Below are 18,861 nucleotides of genomic sequence, written 5' to 3'. Positions count from 1 at the left end.
TTGCCCACTCTCCTCACCCCTGCTCGCTCTCCCCACTCCTGCCCACCATCCTGCCCGCTCACCCCACCACTGACCTCACCCTGCTCGCTCTCCCCATCCCTCCCTGCAAACCTGCCCACTCCTCCCATCATTGCCCCCACCCCCACCTGCCTGCTCACCCCACTCCTGCCTGCTCTTCTCACCCCTGCTCGCTCACCTCACCCCCGCCCTCACCCTGCTTGCTCTTCCCACCCCTCCCTGCAAACCTGCCCACTCACCCCACCATTGCCCCCACCCCCACCTGCCAGCTCACCCCATCCCTGCCCCACCCTGCTCACTCTCCCTACCCCTGCCCGCCAACCTGACCACTCACCCCACTGGTTCATGGCTCTCACAGACTTCAGGAGTTGGAGGACCAGTACCGCCGAGAGCGAGAAGAGGCCACATACCTGTTGGAGCAGCAGAGACTGGTGAGGGCATTTCCCTCCCCCCCTCCCCCGGCTGCCACCCTAGTCCCCAGCACCCTTTTTCTCCCAGCCTTAGTGACCCCCTGTGAGTTTGTGTCTCGGGACCTTGGCATGGTGGGCCTTCCACCGCGCAAAAGGCCGGGGTGGGGGGAGGCTGCAGGGGCCCATGTCCATGAGGGCCACGGTCCTGGTTTGATCCCCAGGACTATGAGAGCAAGCTGGAGGCCCTGCAGAAGCAGGTGGAGTCCAGGTACTACCCAGAGGTGAATGAGGAGGAGGAGGAGCCAGAGGACGAAGGTGAGGGCCCCTGTGTGAGAGGCAAGCCTGGGTCTGGGCTGGGGAAGGTCTCTCCGCCCCTCCCTGGAGGCACCGCGTGCCCACCCCTCGGGGAGAAAGCCCCGCTCTCCTCCTGGGGACTCCTGTCATTGCCTGCGGGCACCATGGAGTCCACACCGGGGGTCTTCAGTGAGGCAGGAGAGCACACCCATGTACTTATGAGCACACACATGCACATGCACCCAGATGTACGCACATGTACACACACGTGCATACACACGTGAACACACATGTGCACCAGCTTACATGCACACACATATGAACACATACACATGCACGCTCACACATGTGCAATATGCACACGCACATACATGCACATTTATACACATGCCCACACACCCACATGCATCACACCTGCACACACTCATACAGAAGCCCACACACCTGCCTGCACATTCACATTCATGCGTGCCCGCGCAACCTCCCGCACTCACATTATCCATGCATCACGTGTGTGCCCACGCAAACACATGCTTGTGTGTGCCAGTCCACACGCCTGTGCACACCCACACATGCACATCGTGCTCACTCCTGTCTTGCTGGCTGTGGCTTGTGCCCCTCCCAGGATGGGACCACAGACCCCTGGTTCTGTCTCCTCCCACAGCCCCTGGGACAGCAGGCTTGGGCTGTCCTGCCCGCCGGCCCCTCTCGGCTGGCCCCCACGGTGGTGACGCCTCACTGACCCCCGGCCCCGCTCCCAGCCTCCGAGCCCCCAGCATCACCCCGCCCATGTGTGGGTCACCTTTCCCCAGGCCCTTCTAGCTGAGTGCCCAGCAGTTAGGGGGAGGCCGGGCACCCCGTCCGGGCCTCAGAGCCCCACGCCTGTCCCCACAGTGCAGTGGACGGAGCGGGAATGTGAGCTGGCGCTGTGGGCCTTCCGGAAGTGGAAGTGGTACCAGTTCACGTCCCTGCGGGACCTCCTGTGGGGCAACGCCATCTTCCTCAAGGAGGCCAACGCCATCAGCGTGGAGCTGAAGAAGAAGGTGGGTGGCGCATACCCGCACGCTGTGGCTAGGGCTCGGGCCGCGGGGTGGCCTCCCGGTGTGGCTCAGGGAGGCCGGGAGCGCCAGGAGCAAAGGACACCCCAATGGGACCTGCTGCCACCCACCCGTCACCCCTGCCCACGCCAGGTCCAGTTCCAGTTCGTGCTGCTCACAGACACACTCTACTCACCACTGCCCCCCGACCTGCTGCCCCCTGAGGCCGCCAAGGAGCGGGAGACGCGTCCCTTCCCCCGCACCATCGTGGCCGTGGAGGTGCAGGACCAGAAGAACGGGGCCACCCACTACTGGACACTGGAGAAGCTCAGGTGCGGTGGCACGGGCGCTGGCGTTCCCAGTCCTCAGGGGCAGCTCTCCCGCCCAGTCTGAGGCTGCAAGGAAGCCAGACTCACCCAGCCCCGTGAAGCCCCTCTCGGTAGCTGAGCTGGGGGGCCAGGGGAGCAGGCCGGGGGAGGGGCGTGTCAGGGGCGGGGCCAGATGCGGGAGGGGCGGGGTCAGAGGCGAGAGAGGTGGGGCCAAGGGCGGGGCATGTCCACAGGCGTGTTCAGAATTGGAAGCGGTATGGCCAGAGGTGGGAAGGGGCGTGTCAGAGGGGCGGGGCCAGAGGTGGGAGGGCACGTTGGGGCGGGGCCAGCCGTGGGAGGGGCGTGTCCATGGGCGGGGCCATGGTTGAGAGGGGTGTGGCCAGAGGTGGGGAAGGGCATTCAGAGGGGCGAACCGGTGGTGGGACACGGGGCAGGAAGGCAGGAGCTGTCCAGGGTGTGGCAGGGGGAGGGGCCTGGGAGCCAAGGGCCACAGGGGTGCCCCTCCTCACTCGGCTGCTTGTGGTTGTGGGAGGGCAGTCAGCAGTCGGCGTGGGGTGGGGGAGATCCACCCAGTGTGCCCCACGGTTGACACACCCAGTGACCCGGGACCCTGTGTCTGCCCTTCCTGCCCAGCCATGAGCAGGACACAGGTTTCCCGTCTTCAAGGATGTTTTGGTTCTCTGGGGAGAGCAGCATTTTGAGCCCTCCCTGATCTGTGTCTCTGTCCCCTGCCTGCCCTTCATCCCCCGGGGCTGAGGACTCCCTGCGGACCCCCTCTTGGCCGCTGTCCTCCTGCCTGGGCCCCCGCTGTCCTTCGGTGTTGTGGTCCACAGGCTCACAGCCCCTGGTCTGAGGCTGCCGATGTGGTGGGGGGCCGAAAGCAGACCCCTGCATCTCAGTGACCCCCTGCAGGACACTGTGCCCGGGGGTGCGGGCAGTGCCGGCCACTGCCTGGCCTGTGCTGACTGCTGTCGCTTGCAGGCAACGGCTGGACCTGATGCGGGAAATGTATGACCGGGCGGCTGAGGTCCCCTCCAGCGTCATCGAGGACTGTGACAACGTGATGACCGGCGGGGACCCGTTCTACGACCGCTTCCCCTGGTTCCGGCTGGTGGGCAGGTAGGTGTCTCCCTCCCCGTCGGCAGGGGCACGGCCTTGGGGCCGGGATCTCCTCCCAAGCTGGGCCCGACTGGTGCGGGGACCCGAGCCCCCGGGCGGCTGCCCACCCACCGTTGCTCGGCACTCAGGGTTTGGCTCCCGCTGCTCAGAGCCAGGAGACCCCCGGCAGGTGCCAGGGGCTCGCAGGGGGCTGGGCAGGCCTTCTGGGTCACGCCTCAGCCCACAGGGGGACGGAGCAGAGAGCCGGGCATTGCACCCCAGGGCAGGCCTGGCCCAGACTTCTCTCCCGTGCTTGGGGTCTATGCCAGCTCCCACCCCACCACTCAGCACAGATGAGGGCATGAGGCCCTCACCTGCAGCACCCACGTCAGGCCTGCTGGGCATTTTGGAACCTTCCAGAACCTTCCAGAACCGTCCACGGACCACCAGAAAATTAAAGCAGGCTCTGGTGGTCGTGCTCCGTGGGACGCAGACGCCCGCCCTGGCCCCGGCTGAGGCTAACTCTCTCTGTCTTGTCCCACCGCCCCAGTTCAGTGGGCGCTGGCTGCGGCGGCTACCCTCTTCTCGACGCGTGCATGAGCCAGCGCATGGCTGCTCCCACCCCCTCCCCCACCTTCTCCAGCCCCGACTCCGACGCCACCGAGCCTGCCCTCGAGGAGCAGAGTGTGGGGGAGGAGGAGGAGGAGGAGGAGGAGGAGGAGGACCTGGAGGACGACGTGTTCCGGGAGCACGCGCTGTGTGGCGGCCGGGACCCATTTTACGACCGGCCCCCGCTGTTCTGTTTAGTAGGAAGGTTGGTGGGTGCGCAGCACGCCGGAAGGAGCCAGCTCTTCGCAGAGGGCACTGCCACGGCCGCCTGGGGCCTGCCCTAGCAGCGTAGGGGTCCCACGCACAGACGCCCAGCAGAGGGGGGTCCACGGTGGAGACCAGGCAGGCAGCCTGGCAGGCGAGGGAGGGCAGGAGTCTGCGAGGCTGCCCCAGGGCCTGTGTCCCTCTGAGCCCGGCCGCCACGGCGAGGGGCAGTGGCCTTGCAGCTCCCCGGTGCTCCAGGCGTGGGAATGCTAGGAGCCTCATCCCAGAAAGCCCTTAGTCGCGTCAGGCCCTGGGGAGCAGCTGGCGGCGTGGGGGTCAGAGCGCAGGATGGCGCCCGGCCTGCCCTCAGTCTACCCTGTGCGCCCTGGCACAGGCAGGGCCGGGGGCAGGGCAGAGTCCTGCTTGCACTCTGGAAGCAAGCGGCCGCAGGACTGGGGAGAGCGGGCGGGGCAGTGCTCGTCTCCGGGAAGAGCTGGGTCCTTCTCGCACCATCTTTCCTCTGGGTCTGCCAGCCGCCAGCCCGGCCGCTCGGGGCTTCCTCAGGGTGCCGTGGTCTGTGGGAGCTGGCTGCGAGCCGGCCCGGACACGCCCGCCCGGGCTGCTGCCACCCTTCCAGCTGCCGCCGGCCCCGCCCAAGCTTGAGTGGCCTCGGGGCCACTCAGGCCGCCCAGCATGTGCGTGCTGCCTCCTGCCTCGCGCCCGGACCCGCTGCTTCCCGGGCCTCCCTCTGTGGCGGGCTCAGCCTTTGTACCGGGAATCCAGGACTGGGGTCCTGTCTGGGCGGGGGGCGAAGACTGGTGACCCCACCGCTCACACCTCTCTGGACCATGGGTCAGAACAGGTGTGCAGGGGTGCTCAGGGCTGTTCAGGCGGGGGGTTCGGGGAGAGCTGGGGGCTGGGGGGGACCGCCAGGGAAAGGTTCCAGGGCGCAGGCTACTTGGTGTCCACCTGTGTCCCTGGGCCCCTCCTGGGCTCCCCGGCCTCCGCCCAAGTCTAAGCAGTCCCTTTTAGGAACGGCCCCCGGCACCCACATCTGGGTGGGCTTGCCAGGAAGTGGTGCAGCCACTTCCCAGGGCAGCCCAGGTGCCACCCAGGTCCCTTGACCATGGCGGGGAATGACTCTGCTTCCCAGCCTGGTGCCAGAGATGGGGTTGGCGGCAGTGATGGGGACAACTACAGAGAGACAGTGGAACTGTGGCCATAATGGTCACTGAGATAGCGATAATGGTAGTGACCGTGACAGTGACGGTGACAGAGACGAAGACGGGGACGGTGATGGGACATGGAGGTGATGGAGATGAGGACAGTGACAGTGACGGAGACAAAGACAGGGACAGTGATGGGATGTGGAGGTGACAGGGACAGCGATGGGACGTGTTGGTGACAGAGACGAGGACAGTGACGGGACGTGAAGGTGACAGGGACAGTGATGGGATGTAATCGTGACAGACAAGGACAGTGATGGGAAGTGTAGGTGAGAGAGAGGGGACAGTGATGGGACATGATGGTGACAGAGACAGGGACAGTGACGGGACGTGGAGGTGACGAAGACGGGGACAGTGACGGGATGTGAAGGTGACAGGGACAGTGATGGGATGTGATGGTGACATGAGGACAGTGTTGGGACATGAAGGTGACAAAGGGGAAACAGTGGTGGGATGTGATAGTGATGGAGACGGTGATGAGACACGTGACGTGACGGTGACAGTGCTGGGTTGTGGCTTTGACAGCGCTGGGACGATGATGGGAATGAGACAGGCTGGTGACACAATGTGCTGGGGATGTGACGTGGCAGTTCTGTGATGGGACAAGCCCGGGACATGGCAGTGCTGGTGGTGCAGGCAGTGGCGACTGGACACGAGGGTGGCCGTAGTGCTGCTGGTGGTGGCGTGGTGGCAGGAAGCGGTGCAGCCCTGCTCCCTCGAGGGGGGCTGGTCCTTGCTGGGCCCCCAGCACATGGGGAACCTGGGGGCATGGGGCGCCACCTGAGCTGGGGACGGAGCTCCGGGCCAGGGTGGCCGGGCTGCCCAGCGTGCCATAGGCTCTGCGAGGGCCCAACCAGAAGAGGACAAGTGAGGGGCCGCGTGCCTCAGTTTCCCCTCTGTGCTGGCCTCTCTCTCCAGTCCCGAGCCCCTTGGGAAGTCCGAGGTGACCTCGGTGGGTCTGTGATGGCCCCCCGCGGCCTTGGCCTTTGAGGGCTTAGCAAGGCCCTGCCCACCCGTGCCCTCTGTCCCACACAGCATGGCCCCCATCCCCAAGAGCTGGGCCTGAGGCTCCTCCCTGGGACGCCCGTCAGCTGGGGGTCCTCTCTAAGGTAGCCCCGAGCTCAGACCCACGGAGCCTGGACACGGCAGGGGGAGCGCAGTGGCCAGTCACCTGGGAACACTGTGTCCAAGGCTGCTTGGGGGAGGCAGGGCTGGCCAGCAGTGTGGGGCCTGGGCAGTACAGGATGGGAGGGGGCCTAGGTCAGGGTGGACGGGACGGGACAGGACGAGACAGGGCCGAGGTCAGGGTGGACAGGACAGGATGGAGCCAAGATCAGGGTGGACGGGACAGGACAGGGCCTAAGTCAGGGTGGACGGGACGGGACAGGGCCGAGGTCAGGACCCACCTGGCAGCTGCGGCCCAGCAGGTGGAGGCAGCCCCTTCCAAGCTCTGGGCTGGGAGTCTCCCCTGCTCCTTCCCCCGGCCCGGGGCACCCGCCCCCTCCTGGGACACCCTGGCCTCCCTCTGCTGTGCCACCCGGGCGAGGCCCCGCGGCTCAGGCCGCACCCCTGCTCGCCCGCTCACTCCCCGCGGTGGCTGTGCGGGTGCAGGTGGGTGCTGTGCACGGCTGCGCGCTGTGTGGCCCATCCCAGAGCTGCCCAGGGACCGGCAGGGCAAAGCCCCTCGATGGCAGACCCCGGCCTGCCCGGCCCTCCTGCCCATGCCCGCTGCCGGCTTTGCTCTGTCTTGTGCCATGGCCGCGGCCCGGGACCCCGCTGATGCCCCTCTGCCCCCAGGGCCTTCGTGTACCTCAGCAACCTGCTGTACCCTGTGCCGCTGGTGCACCGCGTGGCCATCGTCAGCGAGAAGGGCGAGGTCAAGGGCTTCCTGCGCGTGGCCGTCCAGGCCATCTCAGGTGGGCACGGCCCTGGGGCGGGGGGCTGGCCGAGCCCAGGGACCGGGCGGGGGCGGGGCCCCCAGGTGTGGGCCCTGTGTTCGGGGCCGGGGGTCTGCACCCAGCCAGCCCCCTCCTCAGCCCTGCTGTGCTCTGATGCCATCTGCCCCGCAGCTGACGAGGAGGCCCCCGACTACGGCTCCGGCGTGCGCCAGTCGGGCACCGCCAGGATCTCCTTTGACGACCAGCATTTCGAGAAGGTACCTGCAGCCCCGGTGGGCTGGGCTGTCCCCTGCCTGGCCCCTGGGCCACTGGCCTCTGGCACCTGCCTGTCCGTCCTCGGCCTCTCCCGGTCTCCTTCCCAATCACCACGGGCCTTGTGGCCCTGAGAGCAGGTGGAGGGCGGGGATGCCGGGGCCTACACCCACCCTCTCCCGTGGGGTTCTGCAAGGCGGTCAGGTGGACACTCCATCTCTGCCCCCCGCAGTTCCAGTCTGAGTCCTGCCCAGTGGGGGGCCTGTCTCGATCAGGGACCTCCCAGGAGGAGCTGCGGATTGTGGAGGGCCAGGGCGGGGGTGCGGATGCGGGGCCCTCGGCCGACGAGGTCAACAACAACACATGCTCCGGTGAGTGCTCACCTGCCCACCCGTGCCCTGGACCCCCGCACTGTGTCCCTGTGACCCTGCCCATGCATAACTGCTGTGCCCACACCTGCCGGCTCCCTGCAGCCATGTCCCCTGAGGGCCACCTCCTGGACAGTCCTGAGAAGGCCGTGGACGGGCCAGGGGAAGCGGCGCTGGACCACCTGCGTGTGGGCAGCATCTTCACCTTCCGGGTGACGGTGCTGCAGGCCGCCAGCATCTCGGCCGAGTACGCCGACATCTTCTGCCAGTTCAAGTGAGTGCTTGTGGGATGGGGGTAGGGGTGGGGGATGGGGGCGGGGGATGGGGGGCCCTGGACAAGCCCCCACCTCCCACCTCTCCCCCGTTTGTAGCTTCATCCACCGCCACGACGAGGCCTTCTCCACGGAGCCCCTGAAGAACACGGGCAGGGGCCCCCCACTGGGCTTCTACCATGTGCAAAACGTACGTCCCCGCGCCCGCCCCACTCCCTCGACCCCTCATTCCCCGGACCCGCCCGTCCCCCGGCGGGTGCCTCGGTGAGTCTGAGATGGGCCTCAGGGACGCCTGAGCGCTGCCGTGCCCCTGCAGATCGCCGTGGAGGTGACGCGCTCCTTCGTGGAGTACGTCCGCAGCCAGCCCGTGGTGTTTGAGGTGTTCGGCCACTACCAGCAGCACCCCTTCCCGCCACTCTGCAAGGACGCCCTCAGGTAGCCGCGCCAGGCCGCCCTCTGTCCCCGTGTCCTCCCGGCCCGTGTCGGGGCGTCAGGAAGGAGAGGTGCCAACCCTGGGTGTCCCAACTGGGGTGCCCAGGAGGATGCAGGCCAGGGACGATCACCCAGTGTGTTGGCCTCGCATGGCCGGTCCAGAGGGAGGGGGACCGGCCTGGCCCCCATGGTCACCCTCTTCCTCCCACACAGCCCCCTGAGGCCCTCCCGTCGCCACTTCCCTCGGGTCATGCCGCTGTCCAAGCCAGGTAGGTCCCGGGCGCCCACCCCTCCTGGGATCCCCAGGGAGTGTGGGGCTGGGGGGCTGGGGCAGAGGACGAGGGCCCAGGGCCCAGGGCTGCCTCGGACACCACCTTCCCTTGCCCCACCCGTGCCTCAGGTCCTTGTAGCCTGTGGTGTCCAGTCCTCTGGAGGCAACTCATCCCGGCCACTGAGCTAGGGCCTGTGGGGGCAGGAAGGGTGGGCAGTGGGCTCCCTGCCCCTCCTCCCTGAATGTCTCTGCATGTGAGGGGCAGGGTCAGGCCATGAGGACACGCCTGCCCTGTCCCCCCAGTGCCTGCCACCAAGCTCAGCACACTGGCGCGGCCCAGCCCTGGGCCCTGTCACTGCAAATATGACCTGCTGGTCTACTTCGAGATCTGCGAGCTGGAGGCCAACGGAGAGTGAGTGGGGGCCACAGGGAGTAGGGGGCCACGGAGTGTAGGGGGGCCACGGAGGAGAGTGAGTGCGCTCCTTTGAGGGGGGTTTGCAGGAGGGTCAGGGGGACAAGGCAGACAGGACTCCATCCCGAGGGACTGATGGGGGTGGGCAGACGGACCTGAACTTGGTGCCCTGGGCTGCACAGCCTCCCTCCAAGCTGTGCCGCCTCCATGCCTCTTTCCCAGCTACATCCCTGCCGTGGTGGACCACCGAGGCGGCATGCCCTGCATGGGCACTTTCCTGCTGCACCAGGTGCGAGCTCCCAAACTCCGCCCCTCGGCCCCGCCCCAGCCTCGTCCCCAGGCCCCGCCCACCGTCAACCAAGCCCCGCCCCCGCCCCGCCCAGTTTTGTTCCCCAGGCCCCACCCAGAGCCCCGCCCCTCGTGCCCGCTGCGGCCCTCCCCAAGCCCCGCCCAGAGCCCTACCTAGGGCCCCGCCCAGAGCTCCACCCCTTTTGCCCCGCCCCACCCAAGCCTAGGGTGCCTCCCAAAGCTCCGCCCCTTGGGCCTGCCCCAGTCCCCGCCCCTTGGGTCCACCCACATTCGCCTAAGTCCCGCCCCAGATTCGGTCCCAGGCCCCGCCCAGTCACCCAAGCCCCGCCCCAGGCTCTGCCCAGAGCCCCACCCTAGGGCCCCGCCCTTTGTGCCCAGCCCTGGCCCTCCCCAAGCCCCGCCCAGAGCCCCACCTTAGGGCCCTGCCCAGAGCTCCGCCCCTTTTTCTTGTCCCAGCCCCGTCCTAGAGTGTCCCCTAAAGCCCCGCCCCTGGCCCCGCCCCTGCCTCGCTCCAGGCCCCGCCCACAGCCAACCAAGCCCCGCCACCGGCCCCGCCCAGAGCCCCATCCTAGGGCCCCGCCCAGAGCTCCGCCCCTTTTGCCCTGTCCCAAAGCCCCGCCCCGAGGCCCGCCCCAACCCCGCCTGGGCAGGGCCTGTCCGCGTGGCCCGCGCTGACCTGTGCCGTCCCGGGGACCGTGCACAGGGCATCCAGAGGCGCATCACCGTGACGCTGCTTCACGAGAGCGGCAGCCACATCCGCTGGAAGGAGGTCCGGGAGCTGGTGGTGGGTGAGTGGCCGCGCGGGCTGCGCAGGCCTGAGCTTGCACCTGGCTTGGCTGTGGGCCGCACCTCCAGGGCAGGAAGGTGAGGGCCAGGGTTATTGGGGTGCTCCCCCTGCCCGGGAGGTGACCCCGAGCCCCGTTCCGGCAGGCCGCATCCGGAATACCCCGGAGACGGATGAGCCCCTCATCGACCCCAACATCCTCTCTCTCAGCGTCCTCTCTTCCGGCTATGTCCACCCGGCCCAGGATGACCGGTGAGTCCCCAGTTCCAGGCGGCAAGACCCCACGGGGGCAGCCGCACCAAGCAGGGAGGGAGTCCGCAGGCCACATGGCAGAGGGCCGGGCACAGCGTGGGGGACGTGCAGACCGGGCGTCTCTGGATTTCCGTGCCGCCGCAGCTCTGTGCCGGGAGTGGGCGCTGCTGGGTGTGGCCACCCGGCGGTCAAGTCCTCCCAGCCTAGCTGGGCCATGGGGGTGCAGGGCACACGCAATCCCTGGGCACGGCTGGGCAGGGGTCGGGGCTCGGGCAGTGTCTCTGCGGGCAGGCGTGCGGGTGCCGTCCTGGGAGCATGGGCGGCACCGAGGAGGGCTGGGTCCGGGCGTCCTCCTGGCTGCCAGCCGGGACAGCAACCGGGGACACTCCTTAGTGCCGGAGTCTCAGAGTTGCTGTGTAGCCGGGGCAGGGAAGGGACGTTGTGGCTTCGGGGTTTGCCCAGAGAAGGTGGGGCACTTGGGCGGGAGGACGCTGGGGCCACCGCACAGGGGGTGGGAGTGGGCCCTGCCGGCAGCTGCTCAGGCCCAATGCCCCAGTTAGGGACTGCCCGTAGAGATGCCACCCCAGGTTTCAACTGTGACCCTTCAGCCACAGGAGGAATGCTTCGGAGCAGAGTGGTGACCTCTCGCCCCTGACTTCTGACCCCTGACCTCCCCCGCATCCTGGGTTCTCGGGGCAGACAAGGAGAGGCAGGAGGGGGTCTCCTTGCACAGAGGGCGGGGTCTCGGGACCCCAGGCCCTGTCGCCGTGGTGACGCCCCCTCCCCAGGGTAGGAAGGGCTCCAGCCAGGTCCCGGCCCCCTCCTCACCTGCCCGCCTGCCTGCGCGTCTGTGGCCTTCCGCCCGGGCTGCCCTGGCCTGCGCCGGCCCGCGAGGGGCCGCTCCTCCTTGAGGCCGCAGGCCAGGGCAGGGCCGGGATGCCCCATGCTTCGCCCACCTCAGCCTCCCACGCCCGCTCCAAGCCTCGCTTGTGCCCCCCAGGGCAGCCCCCTCTGCTGCCCAGCCTGGCCGCCGCCCCGCCCCGCCCGCTCACTAACCTGTGGTTGTTTGTGTCTTGCAGGCAGTTTCTTGATTCGGACATGCCTAGGTACCGCGAGCACCTGGCCCCTCTCAGACGCACCCCTCCACCCCCCACCCCCACCCCCCGCCCGGGCTGGGCTCCCACGCTCCTCCCCTCCCCCATCCCGGTCCTCACTTGCTCCCTCCTGCTCATCCCTCTGCCCCTCTGATCTTGCTGCTTTGAGCTGCGCCCGCAGACCCGCCGCCTCCCTCCTCCTTCCCTGAGCCTTGCGCCCCCCCCCGCCTCCACCCCCAGGGCAGCAGTGACCAGAGTTGGGGCCTGCAGGGAAAAGGGCAGCGGGAGGCAGACAGCCAGCCCAGGTGCTGAGGAGCGCTGGGTGGGTCTGGACACACTCGGGGGCCCCGTGGGGGCCGCCGCGGGGGCTGCTGGTATCTCCCTGTGGTGTCTGGTGAGGGGTCCCCACGCTGGCGGACAGCCTCGTGGCGCCTGGTGGGGGCCCTGATCTGTGGCCAGGCTGGGCAGGTCCAGGGGGCATAGCCTGCGCAGCACCCAGGCTCAGGCGGCAGTGGGCAGGCCCAGGACAGACTCTGAGCTCCTGGCTGCGCTGAGGCCCTGCTGGCCAGGTACTGCACGGAGCGAGCAGGACCTGCCACTCCCAGCCGGAGGTGGTGGGGGCACCGACCACCTGCCTGCATTGCCGCCTACCAGGGACAGCCCTGCTGGGTCCTGGCTGTTGGCTGAGTGTAGGTGCTTTCCTTCCTGAGGGCAGACGTGGCATGGGAAGGCAGCCCCCTTGCTCCACGCGGGGCTGAGCACCGAAGTGGCCCTGCTGGGCGTTCTGGCGCACGAGGTCCCCCGCAAGCCTCCCGCCTGACCCTCATGGCACAGGGAAGGGGTCCTGGAATGGGCCGGGGGGCTTCTGCATGTGGTATCCGAGAGCCTCATCTGGGGTGTGTCGCCCTCTGCGCCCATGAGGGGGGTCAGGAGCCACAGAGCTGAGGTGTGGAGGGGATGCTGGCCGTCGGCAGACCCCCAGGTGGACGGTCAGCCTCCCCTGGTCTCTGCACAGGGCTGTGAAGCCAGCAGCCGGCCACACAGAGGACGCCGCCCGGGAGCAGCCGGGGCGGGGAGGGCACCGGGCGGGCACCGGGCTCAGGCTGCCGCGGGGGCCAGGCCAGAGGGGCGCGTCTGGGTCTGCTGGTGTCTTCGGGTGTCCCGGCGTCTGCAGGTGTCCCGGGGTGTCTGGCGGTCAGGTGTCCCGGCGCCCGCCGCTGCCGTCCTCCTGGGCACAGCCTGACTTGTCCTTTCTTGTGTGTGTGTGCGTGTGTCCGGCTGCTCTGCCTTTAGCGCTCCCTTCGGAGATGAGTCTAGGTACAGCCGCCTTCTCGCCTTCTCGGGCTCCTCCCTGTGCTCCCCCTCCCCAGACCCCCTCCTCCAGCTCTCTCCCCTGCTCCCCTCGGCTCTCCTCCCCTCTCCCCTGCTCCCCTCTTTTCCCTCCCCTCTCCCCTGCTCCTCCTACCCCCCACTCTTCTCCCCGTGCACCCTTCCACTCCCCTGCTCCCCTCTCCCCTGCACCCCCTACTCCCCCCACTCTTCTCCCCATGTGCCCCCCACTGTCCCTCTGCTCCCTCCCCTCTCCCCTGCTCCCCTCTCTTTCCCTCCCCTCTCCCCTGCTCCCCCTACCCCCCACTCTTCCCCCGTGAATCCTCCCACTCCCCTGCTCCCCTCTCCCCTCCCCTTCTGCCCCCTGCACCCCCACTCTCCCCCTGCTCCCATTGCTCTTCCCTTCTGCCCCCCCCCGTCCTCGCCCTTCACCCCGGACTCCCTCTCTGGGGCCCCTATCCACCTCCTGCTCTCCCTCTGGATCCTCGGGGTTCCTTGTGTCAGTGACCCCGCCCTGGACCCCCACTTTGCCGTGCCCCAGACTGTGCCATGGGGGGGATGGTGGCCATGGCACAGTCTGAGCCCCCGCCTGGCCTTGGCCCCCAGGGGCTAGGGCGCGGCCCTGCTGGGGTGCCGGCCACTGTCTCGCCCTCCGGGAGGATGCGAGGATGGAGTGCGGGGGGCTGGGGTGCGGCTCCGGGTCTCGGCAACTGTGCAGGCAAATTGTCCGGCTCTCTATGGGGGGGACACAGCCAAGCCCCCCGGGGCCACAGGCCGCCTCCAGCAGATTACTGCAGCCTGGGGGAGGTCTTGGGGCCGCTGGCTCCCACCCTGCTCACGATCCCAGGGGCTAAGGAGGGAGACCCGACCGCGCCCCCGTGTCTTCCCTGCGCATCCCCCCGAGCGAGCGGCTGCTGGGAGGAGCCGAGGGTCTGGGGAAAGCTAGGCCCTCCCTGGGGTTCAGGGAGAAAGGCCCGTCCTCACTCGGACCAGGCTGGGCCAGCCCACCCCGTCTCTGCTCCTGCCTCTCCGGTCTCCGGCACAGCCCAGGGCTGTGAGCTAAAACGACGCCAGCATGAGCCGCTGAACTCCGGGCCCCCGGGAGTGGCACCGAGAGACCCCCAGCCTGGCCTTGAGTGGGGAGGGGACCATCCTTCCTGAACTCCCACCCAGGCTTCTGGACCTGCATCCCGTAGGCCCACCCGTCTATCTCTCCACGTGCATGACCCTACCCCCACTGAGCGTGGCCCACGGAACCTAACCTTTCACCCCCATCTGCCTCCCCAGAACATTCTACCAGTTTGAGGCCGCGTGGGACAGCTCCATGCACAACTCACTGCTGCTGAACCGGGTCACGCCCTACCGAGAGAAGATCTACATGACACTCTCCGCCTACATCGAGGCAAGAGCCCCACGGGCGCCCCCAGGCCAGCTCTTGTCCAGACAACTTCCAGGCCTGGAGTTTAGCTCCTGTCCTTGCAGTAGTGGACTTCCTGTGAGCCACTTCCTGTCTGCTTCCGGTGGCGGGGTTCATAGCGAGGCAATTTCCTGATGCGGGATTCGTAGTGAGGCCACTTCCTGTCTGCTTCCGGTGGCGGGGTTCATAGCGAGGCAATTTCCTGATGCGGGATTCGTAGTGAGGCCACTTCCTGTCTGCTTCCGGTGGCGGGGTTCATAGCGAGGCAATTTCCTGTTGCGGGATTCATAGTGAGGCCACTTCCTGTCTGCTTCCGGTGGCGGGGTTCATAGCGAGGCAATTTCCTGTTGCGGGATTCATAGTGAGGCCACTTCCTGTCTGCTTTCAGTGGCGGGGTTCATAGTGAGACCACTTCCTGTCTGCCTTCCGATGGCGGGTTCATAGTGAGGCCACTTCCTGTCTGCTTTCAGTGGCGGGGTTCATAGCGAGGCAATTTCCTGTTGCGGGATTCATAGTGAGGCCACTTCCTGTCTGCTTTCAGTGGCGGGGTTCATAGTGAGACCACTTCCTGTCTGCCTTCCGATGGCGGGTTCATAGTGAGACCACTTCCTGTCTGCCTTCCGATGGCGGGTTCATAGTGAGACCACTTCCTGTCTGCCTTCCGATGGCGGGTTCATAGTGAGGCCACTTCCTGTCTGCTTTCAGTGGCGGGGTTCATAGCGAGGCAATTTCCTGTTGCGGGATTCATAGTGAGGCCACTTCCTGTCTGCTTCCGGTGGCGGGGTTCATAGTGAGACCACTTCCTGTCTGCCTTCCGATGGCGGGTTCATAGTGAGACCACTTCCTGTCTGCCTTCCGATGGCGGGTTCATAGTGAGGCCACTTCCTGTCTGCTTTCAGTGGCGGGGTTCATAGCGAGGCAATTTCCTGTTGCGGGATTCATAGTGAGGCCACTTCCTGTCTGCTTTCAGTGGCGGGGTTCATAGTGAGACCACTTCCTGTCTGCCTTCCGATGGCGGGTTCATAGTGAGACCACTTCCTGTCTGCTTCTGGTGGCGGAGTTCATAGTGAGCCCATTCCTCTCGGCAGTACATGCCCTGGGCCTATGTCCTAGGGTGGCTGCAACACATGAGACATTGCACGTGCCCCAGGCAGCACCAGAGCTGCCGTGTGTCCCGGAGGAGCTGGGATTGTGGGCAAGTGAAGCTGAGCACGGTAATGAGGCATGGAGGAGTTTGAGGCCGTGTCACGGGATGGAGGATGGCAGTACTCAGCCCCCTCACTGCCCGGTTCTGGGACTCTGACCGTGTGCTGGCTTTGGGGCAGGCCGCCCCAGCTCTGTCCCTGAGCTCCAGGAAAGCCAGTGGGTGTGAGACTGCCCCTGAATAGCCACAGGATCCCGTTTGCTCCTCACGGCATCTGGGGGAGTGTGTCATCGAGACAGCCTGAGAATGAGGCTCGGACCATGTGGGTCGGGTGGGGTCTGGCCGCCGCCCTGAGTCCCCCGCCTGCCTGCAGATGGAGAACTGCACGCAGCCCGCCGTCATCACCAAGGACTTCTGCATGGTCTTCTATTCTCGGGACGCCAAGCTGCCTGCTTCACGCTCCATCCGCAGCCTGTTTGGCAGCGGGGGCCTTCGTGCCTCGGAGAGGTAAGTCCGGCCTCCACTGCCCACCCACCACCAGATTCCAGACCCTCACGTGGGGGTCCTAGAGGGGCCAGGGCAGGGGCCCTGAGCCAGGTTTTTTGCCTCGGGAAGGGGCTGGGCCTGTGGGGTCCCGCAGTCAGGGCTGGGCTGAGGTGTGGGGAGGGGCCCTGGAGCCCCCAGTGCCCTCTCCCCAGGGAGATTAGTGGGGTGCCCTCTGGGATGGGGTGGGACGGAGATGCACAGCAGCAGAGAGGGGCCTCCAGATCCCCTGATAGACCATCACTCCTGCAGCAACCGGGTGACAGGCGTGTACGAGCTGAGCCTGTGCCACGTGGCCGACGCGGGCAGCCCAGGTAGGTGCCTGCCCCGTGCCTGCCCCGCCCTGCTAAGCCGCCCTGATGACCTCGTTTCCTGCCCCCCCCCCAGCTGGCGAGCTGCCGGCTGGGGGAGGGGGCCGAGGCCCACCTCCCTGCCATGAGGTGGGCTGAAGGCAGGCGCCCCTGCAGGGATGCAGAGGCGGCGCCGGAGGGTGCTGGACACGTCCGTGGCCTACGTGCGGGGCGAGGAGAACCTGGCGGGCTGGAGGCCGCGCAGCGACAGCCTCATCCTGGACCACCAGTGGGAGCTGGAGAAGCTGAGCCTGCTGCAGGAGGTGGGGCGGGGCTTCGGGGATGGGGACGGGCTGCGAGTGGGCGGGGCTACGTGATGGGCGGGGCTTCGGTGCTGGGGCGGGGCTGCGGCGGGACTGCAGGGTGGGCGGGGCTGTGGGTGGGGTGGGGCTACAGGGTGGGCGGGACTTTGGTGGTGAGCGGGCTTCAGGGTGGGCGTGGCTGCCGGGCTGGGGCGGGGCTGCGGGTCGGGCGGGGCTGGGCCGGTGCAGGAGGGGCCGCAGGAGTCGGGGGCAGGGTCGCGTGGGCGGGTCCTATGGGTGGCCGCGGCCCCTGCAGGTGGAGAAGACCCGGCACTACCTGCTCCTGCGGGAGAAGCTGGAGGCGGCGCAGCGCCACGGCCCCGAGGCCCTGACCCCGGGCAGCGAGGACGCGGACTCCCGGAGCTCGTCCAGCGCCTCCTCCCCGCTCTCGGCTGACGGGCGCCCCTCGCCCGACGAGGCCCCGAACGAGCGGCAGCGCGAACTGGCTGTCAAGGTGGGCCGCGGGGGCCGCCGCGGGGGCCGTGGGGCGCCCGCGCCGGCCACGCCCTGACCAGCCTGTGTCCACAGTGCCTGCGCCTCCTCACGCACACCTTCAACCGCGAGTACTCCCACGGCCACGTCTGCGTCAGCGCCAGCGAGAGCAAGGTGGGCGGCAGTTCCGCACGCTCCTGTGCGGGTCCGAGCCCGTTACACACGCAGCCGCGCCCTGCCCCTGCCCGCCCCGCCCCCTGCCCGGGCCCCGCGCTCCCGAGCCCCGCCCACGCGGACCCGCCCATGCGCCTAAGCTCCGCCCCTCGCGTGAGCCCCGCCCCCACGCGCCCGAGCCCTACTTCCGTTCGTTCAAGTCCTGCCCACACGTGCCCACCCCACGTGCCCAAGCCCCGCCCCGAGCCCGAGCCCCTCCTACAGGTGCCCGCCCCACGCGCCAAGGCCCCGCCCCGCGCTTGAGCCCTGCGCCCTTCCCATATGCCCCTGAGCCCCGCCCCGTGCTCCTGAGCTTCTCCTACACGCGCCCCCCGCCCCCGCGCCCCGCGCTGACCCCTGTCCCGATGCGCCTGAGCCCTGATCCCGGCTGCGCCCTGCTCACACGTGACCGCGCCCCACTCCTCGCACCTAAGCCCCGCCCCGAGCTTGAGCCCCGCCCCCGTGCGCCTGAGCTCTGCCCCCGTCCTAGCCCCGCCCACATGTGCCCGCCCCGCGCACCAAAGTCCGGCTCCGCGCTCGAGCCCCGCCCCCAGGTGACTGAGCCTGGCCCCGCCCCACGCAGCTAAGCCCCGCCCTTGCCAGAGCCCCGCCCCCGCGCCCCGCCCCGCCCCCGCGGGGTCCCGGCGCCCCCAAGGCTGACTCTTGCGCAGCTCTCGGAGATGTCGGTCACTCTGCTGCGGGACCCGTCCATGTCCCCCGTGGGGGCGGCCACGCTCACGCCCTCGTCCACGTGCCCGTCCCTGGTGGAGGGCCGGTACGGGGCCTCCGACGCGAGGTGAGTGGCCGGCGGCGGGCCCGGGGCTGGGGGGTTGGCGCCGCGCGGGCGGAGCCCCCGCCCACCGCGGTGCGGTGCCCGCAGGACGCCGCCGCCCTGCTCGCGGCCCGCCAGCCCCGAGCCCGAGCCGCTGCCCGACGCCGCCGCCGCCGCCGCCGCCGGGAAGGCCGCCAGCCCGGGCCCCGCCGCCGAGCCGCCGCGCGCGCTGCTGCCCGACGTGCAGGAGATCCGCGTGAGGTGCGTGGGGGCCCGCGCGGGGCGGGGCGGGGCGGGGCCGCGCCTGACGCCCCGCCCCCGCCCCGCAGCCCCATCGTGTCCAAGAAGGGCTTCCTGCACTTCCTGGAGCCGCACACGGCCGGCTGGGCCAAGCGCTTCGTGGTGGTGCGCCGGCCCTACGCCTACATGTACAACAGCGAGCGCGACGCCGTGGAGCGCTTCGTGCTCAACCTGTCCACGGCGCAGGTGGAGTACAGCGAGGACCAGCAGGCCATGCTCAAGGTGGGCGCGGGCGCACTCCGTGGGCGCGGGTCGGCGGGGGGGCGCACTCCGTGGGCGCGGGTCGGCGGGGGGCGCACCCCGCGGGCCGCGCTCACCGCCCGCCCCGCAGACCCCCAACACCTTCGCCGTGTGCACCGAGCACCGGGGCATCCTGCTGCGCGCCAACAGCGACAAGGACATGCACGACTGGCTCTACGCCTTCAACCCGCTGCTGGCCGGCACTATCCGGTAGGCGCCCCCCCTCCCCGCGGGCCGGGAGGGACCCCCA

General features: G+C 68.6%; 1 protein-coding gene across 14 annotated transcripts in view; it reads left to right on the top strand.

Moving 5' to 3' along the window:
* Nucleotides 1-18,861, top strand: part of KIF1A (kinesin family member 1A) — a 36,974-nt gene that overhangs the window by 17,991 nt on the left and 122 nt on the right. For 2 of the 14 annotated variants that reach the window (XM_056108329.1, XM_056108326.1), the window contains 29 exons: nt 377-449; nt 650-743; nt 1,617-1,765; nt 1,913-2,091; nt 3,070-3,207; nt 3,737-4,000; nt 7,023-7,141; nt 7,295-7,380; nt 7,608-7,746; nt 7,849-8,017; nt 8,115-8,205; nt 8,332-8,450; nt 8,661-8,716; nt 9,022-9,130; nt 9,353-9,419; nt 10,143-10,227; nt 10,370-10,475; nt 11,555-11,581; nt 12,863-12,886; nt 14,186-14,300; nt 15,833-15,966; nt 16,255-16,316; nt 16,470-16,615; nt 16,911-17,108; nt 17,183-17,260; nt 17,971-18,095; nt 18,180-18,332; nt 18,401-18,593; nt 18,703-18,821. In XM_056108329.1, the coding sequence (XP_055964304.1) occupies nt 377-449; nt 650-743; nt 1,617-1,765; nt 1,913-2,091; nt 3,070-3,207; nt 3,737-4,000; nt 7,023-7,141; nt 7,295-7,380; nt 7,608-7,746; nt 7,849-8,017; nt 8,115-8,205; nt 8,332-8,450; nt 8,661-8,716; nt 9,022-9,130; nt 9,353-9,419; nt 10,143-10,227; nt 10,370-10,475; nt 11,555-11,581; nt 12,863-12,886; nt 14,186-14,300; nt 15,833-15,966; nt 16,255-16,316; nt 16,470-16,615; nt 16,911-17,108; nt 17,183-17,260; nt 17,971-18,095; nt 18,180-18,332; nt 18,401-18,593; nt 18,703-18,821 (3,417 nt within the window). The remainder of the gene's footprint in view (nt 1-376; nt 450-649; nt 744-1,616; nt 1,766-1,912; nt 2,092-3,069; nt 3,208-3,736; nt 4,001-7,022; nt 7,142-7,294; nt 7,381-7,607; nt 7,747-7,848; nt 8,018-8,114; nt 8,206-8,331; nt 8,451-8,660; nt 8,717-9,021; nt 9,131-9,352; nt 9,420-10,142; nt 10,228-10,369; nt 10,476-11,554; nt 11,582-12,862; nt 12,887-14,185; nt 14,301-15,832; nt 15,967-16,254; nt 16,317-16,469; nt 16,616-16,910; nt 17,109-17,182; nt 17,261-17,970; nt 18,096-18,179; nt 18,333-18,400; nt 18,594-18,702; nt 18,822-18,861) is intronic. The other 12 variants (XM_056108335.1, XM_056108333.1, XM_056108331.1 and 9 more) reach the window with 7 other exon arrangements.

The sequence above is a fragment of the Sorex fumeus genome, unplaced genomic scaffold, assembly GCF_029834395.1.
Source record: "Sorex fumeus unplaced genomic scaffold, SorFum_2.1 ptg000207l, whole genome shotgun sequence".
NCBI classification, from domain to species: Eukaryota; Metazoa; Chordata; class Mammalia; order Eulipotyphla; family Soricidae; genus Sorex; species Sorex fumeus.
The sequence above is the reverse complement of the archived record's forward strand: the minus strand, read 5'-3'. Positions and strand labels throughout refer to the sequence as shown.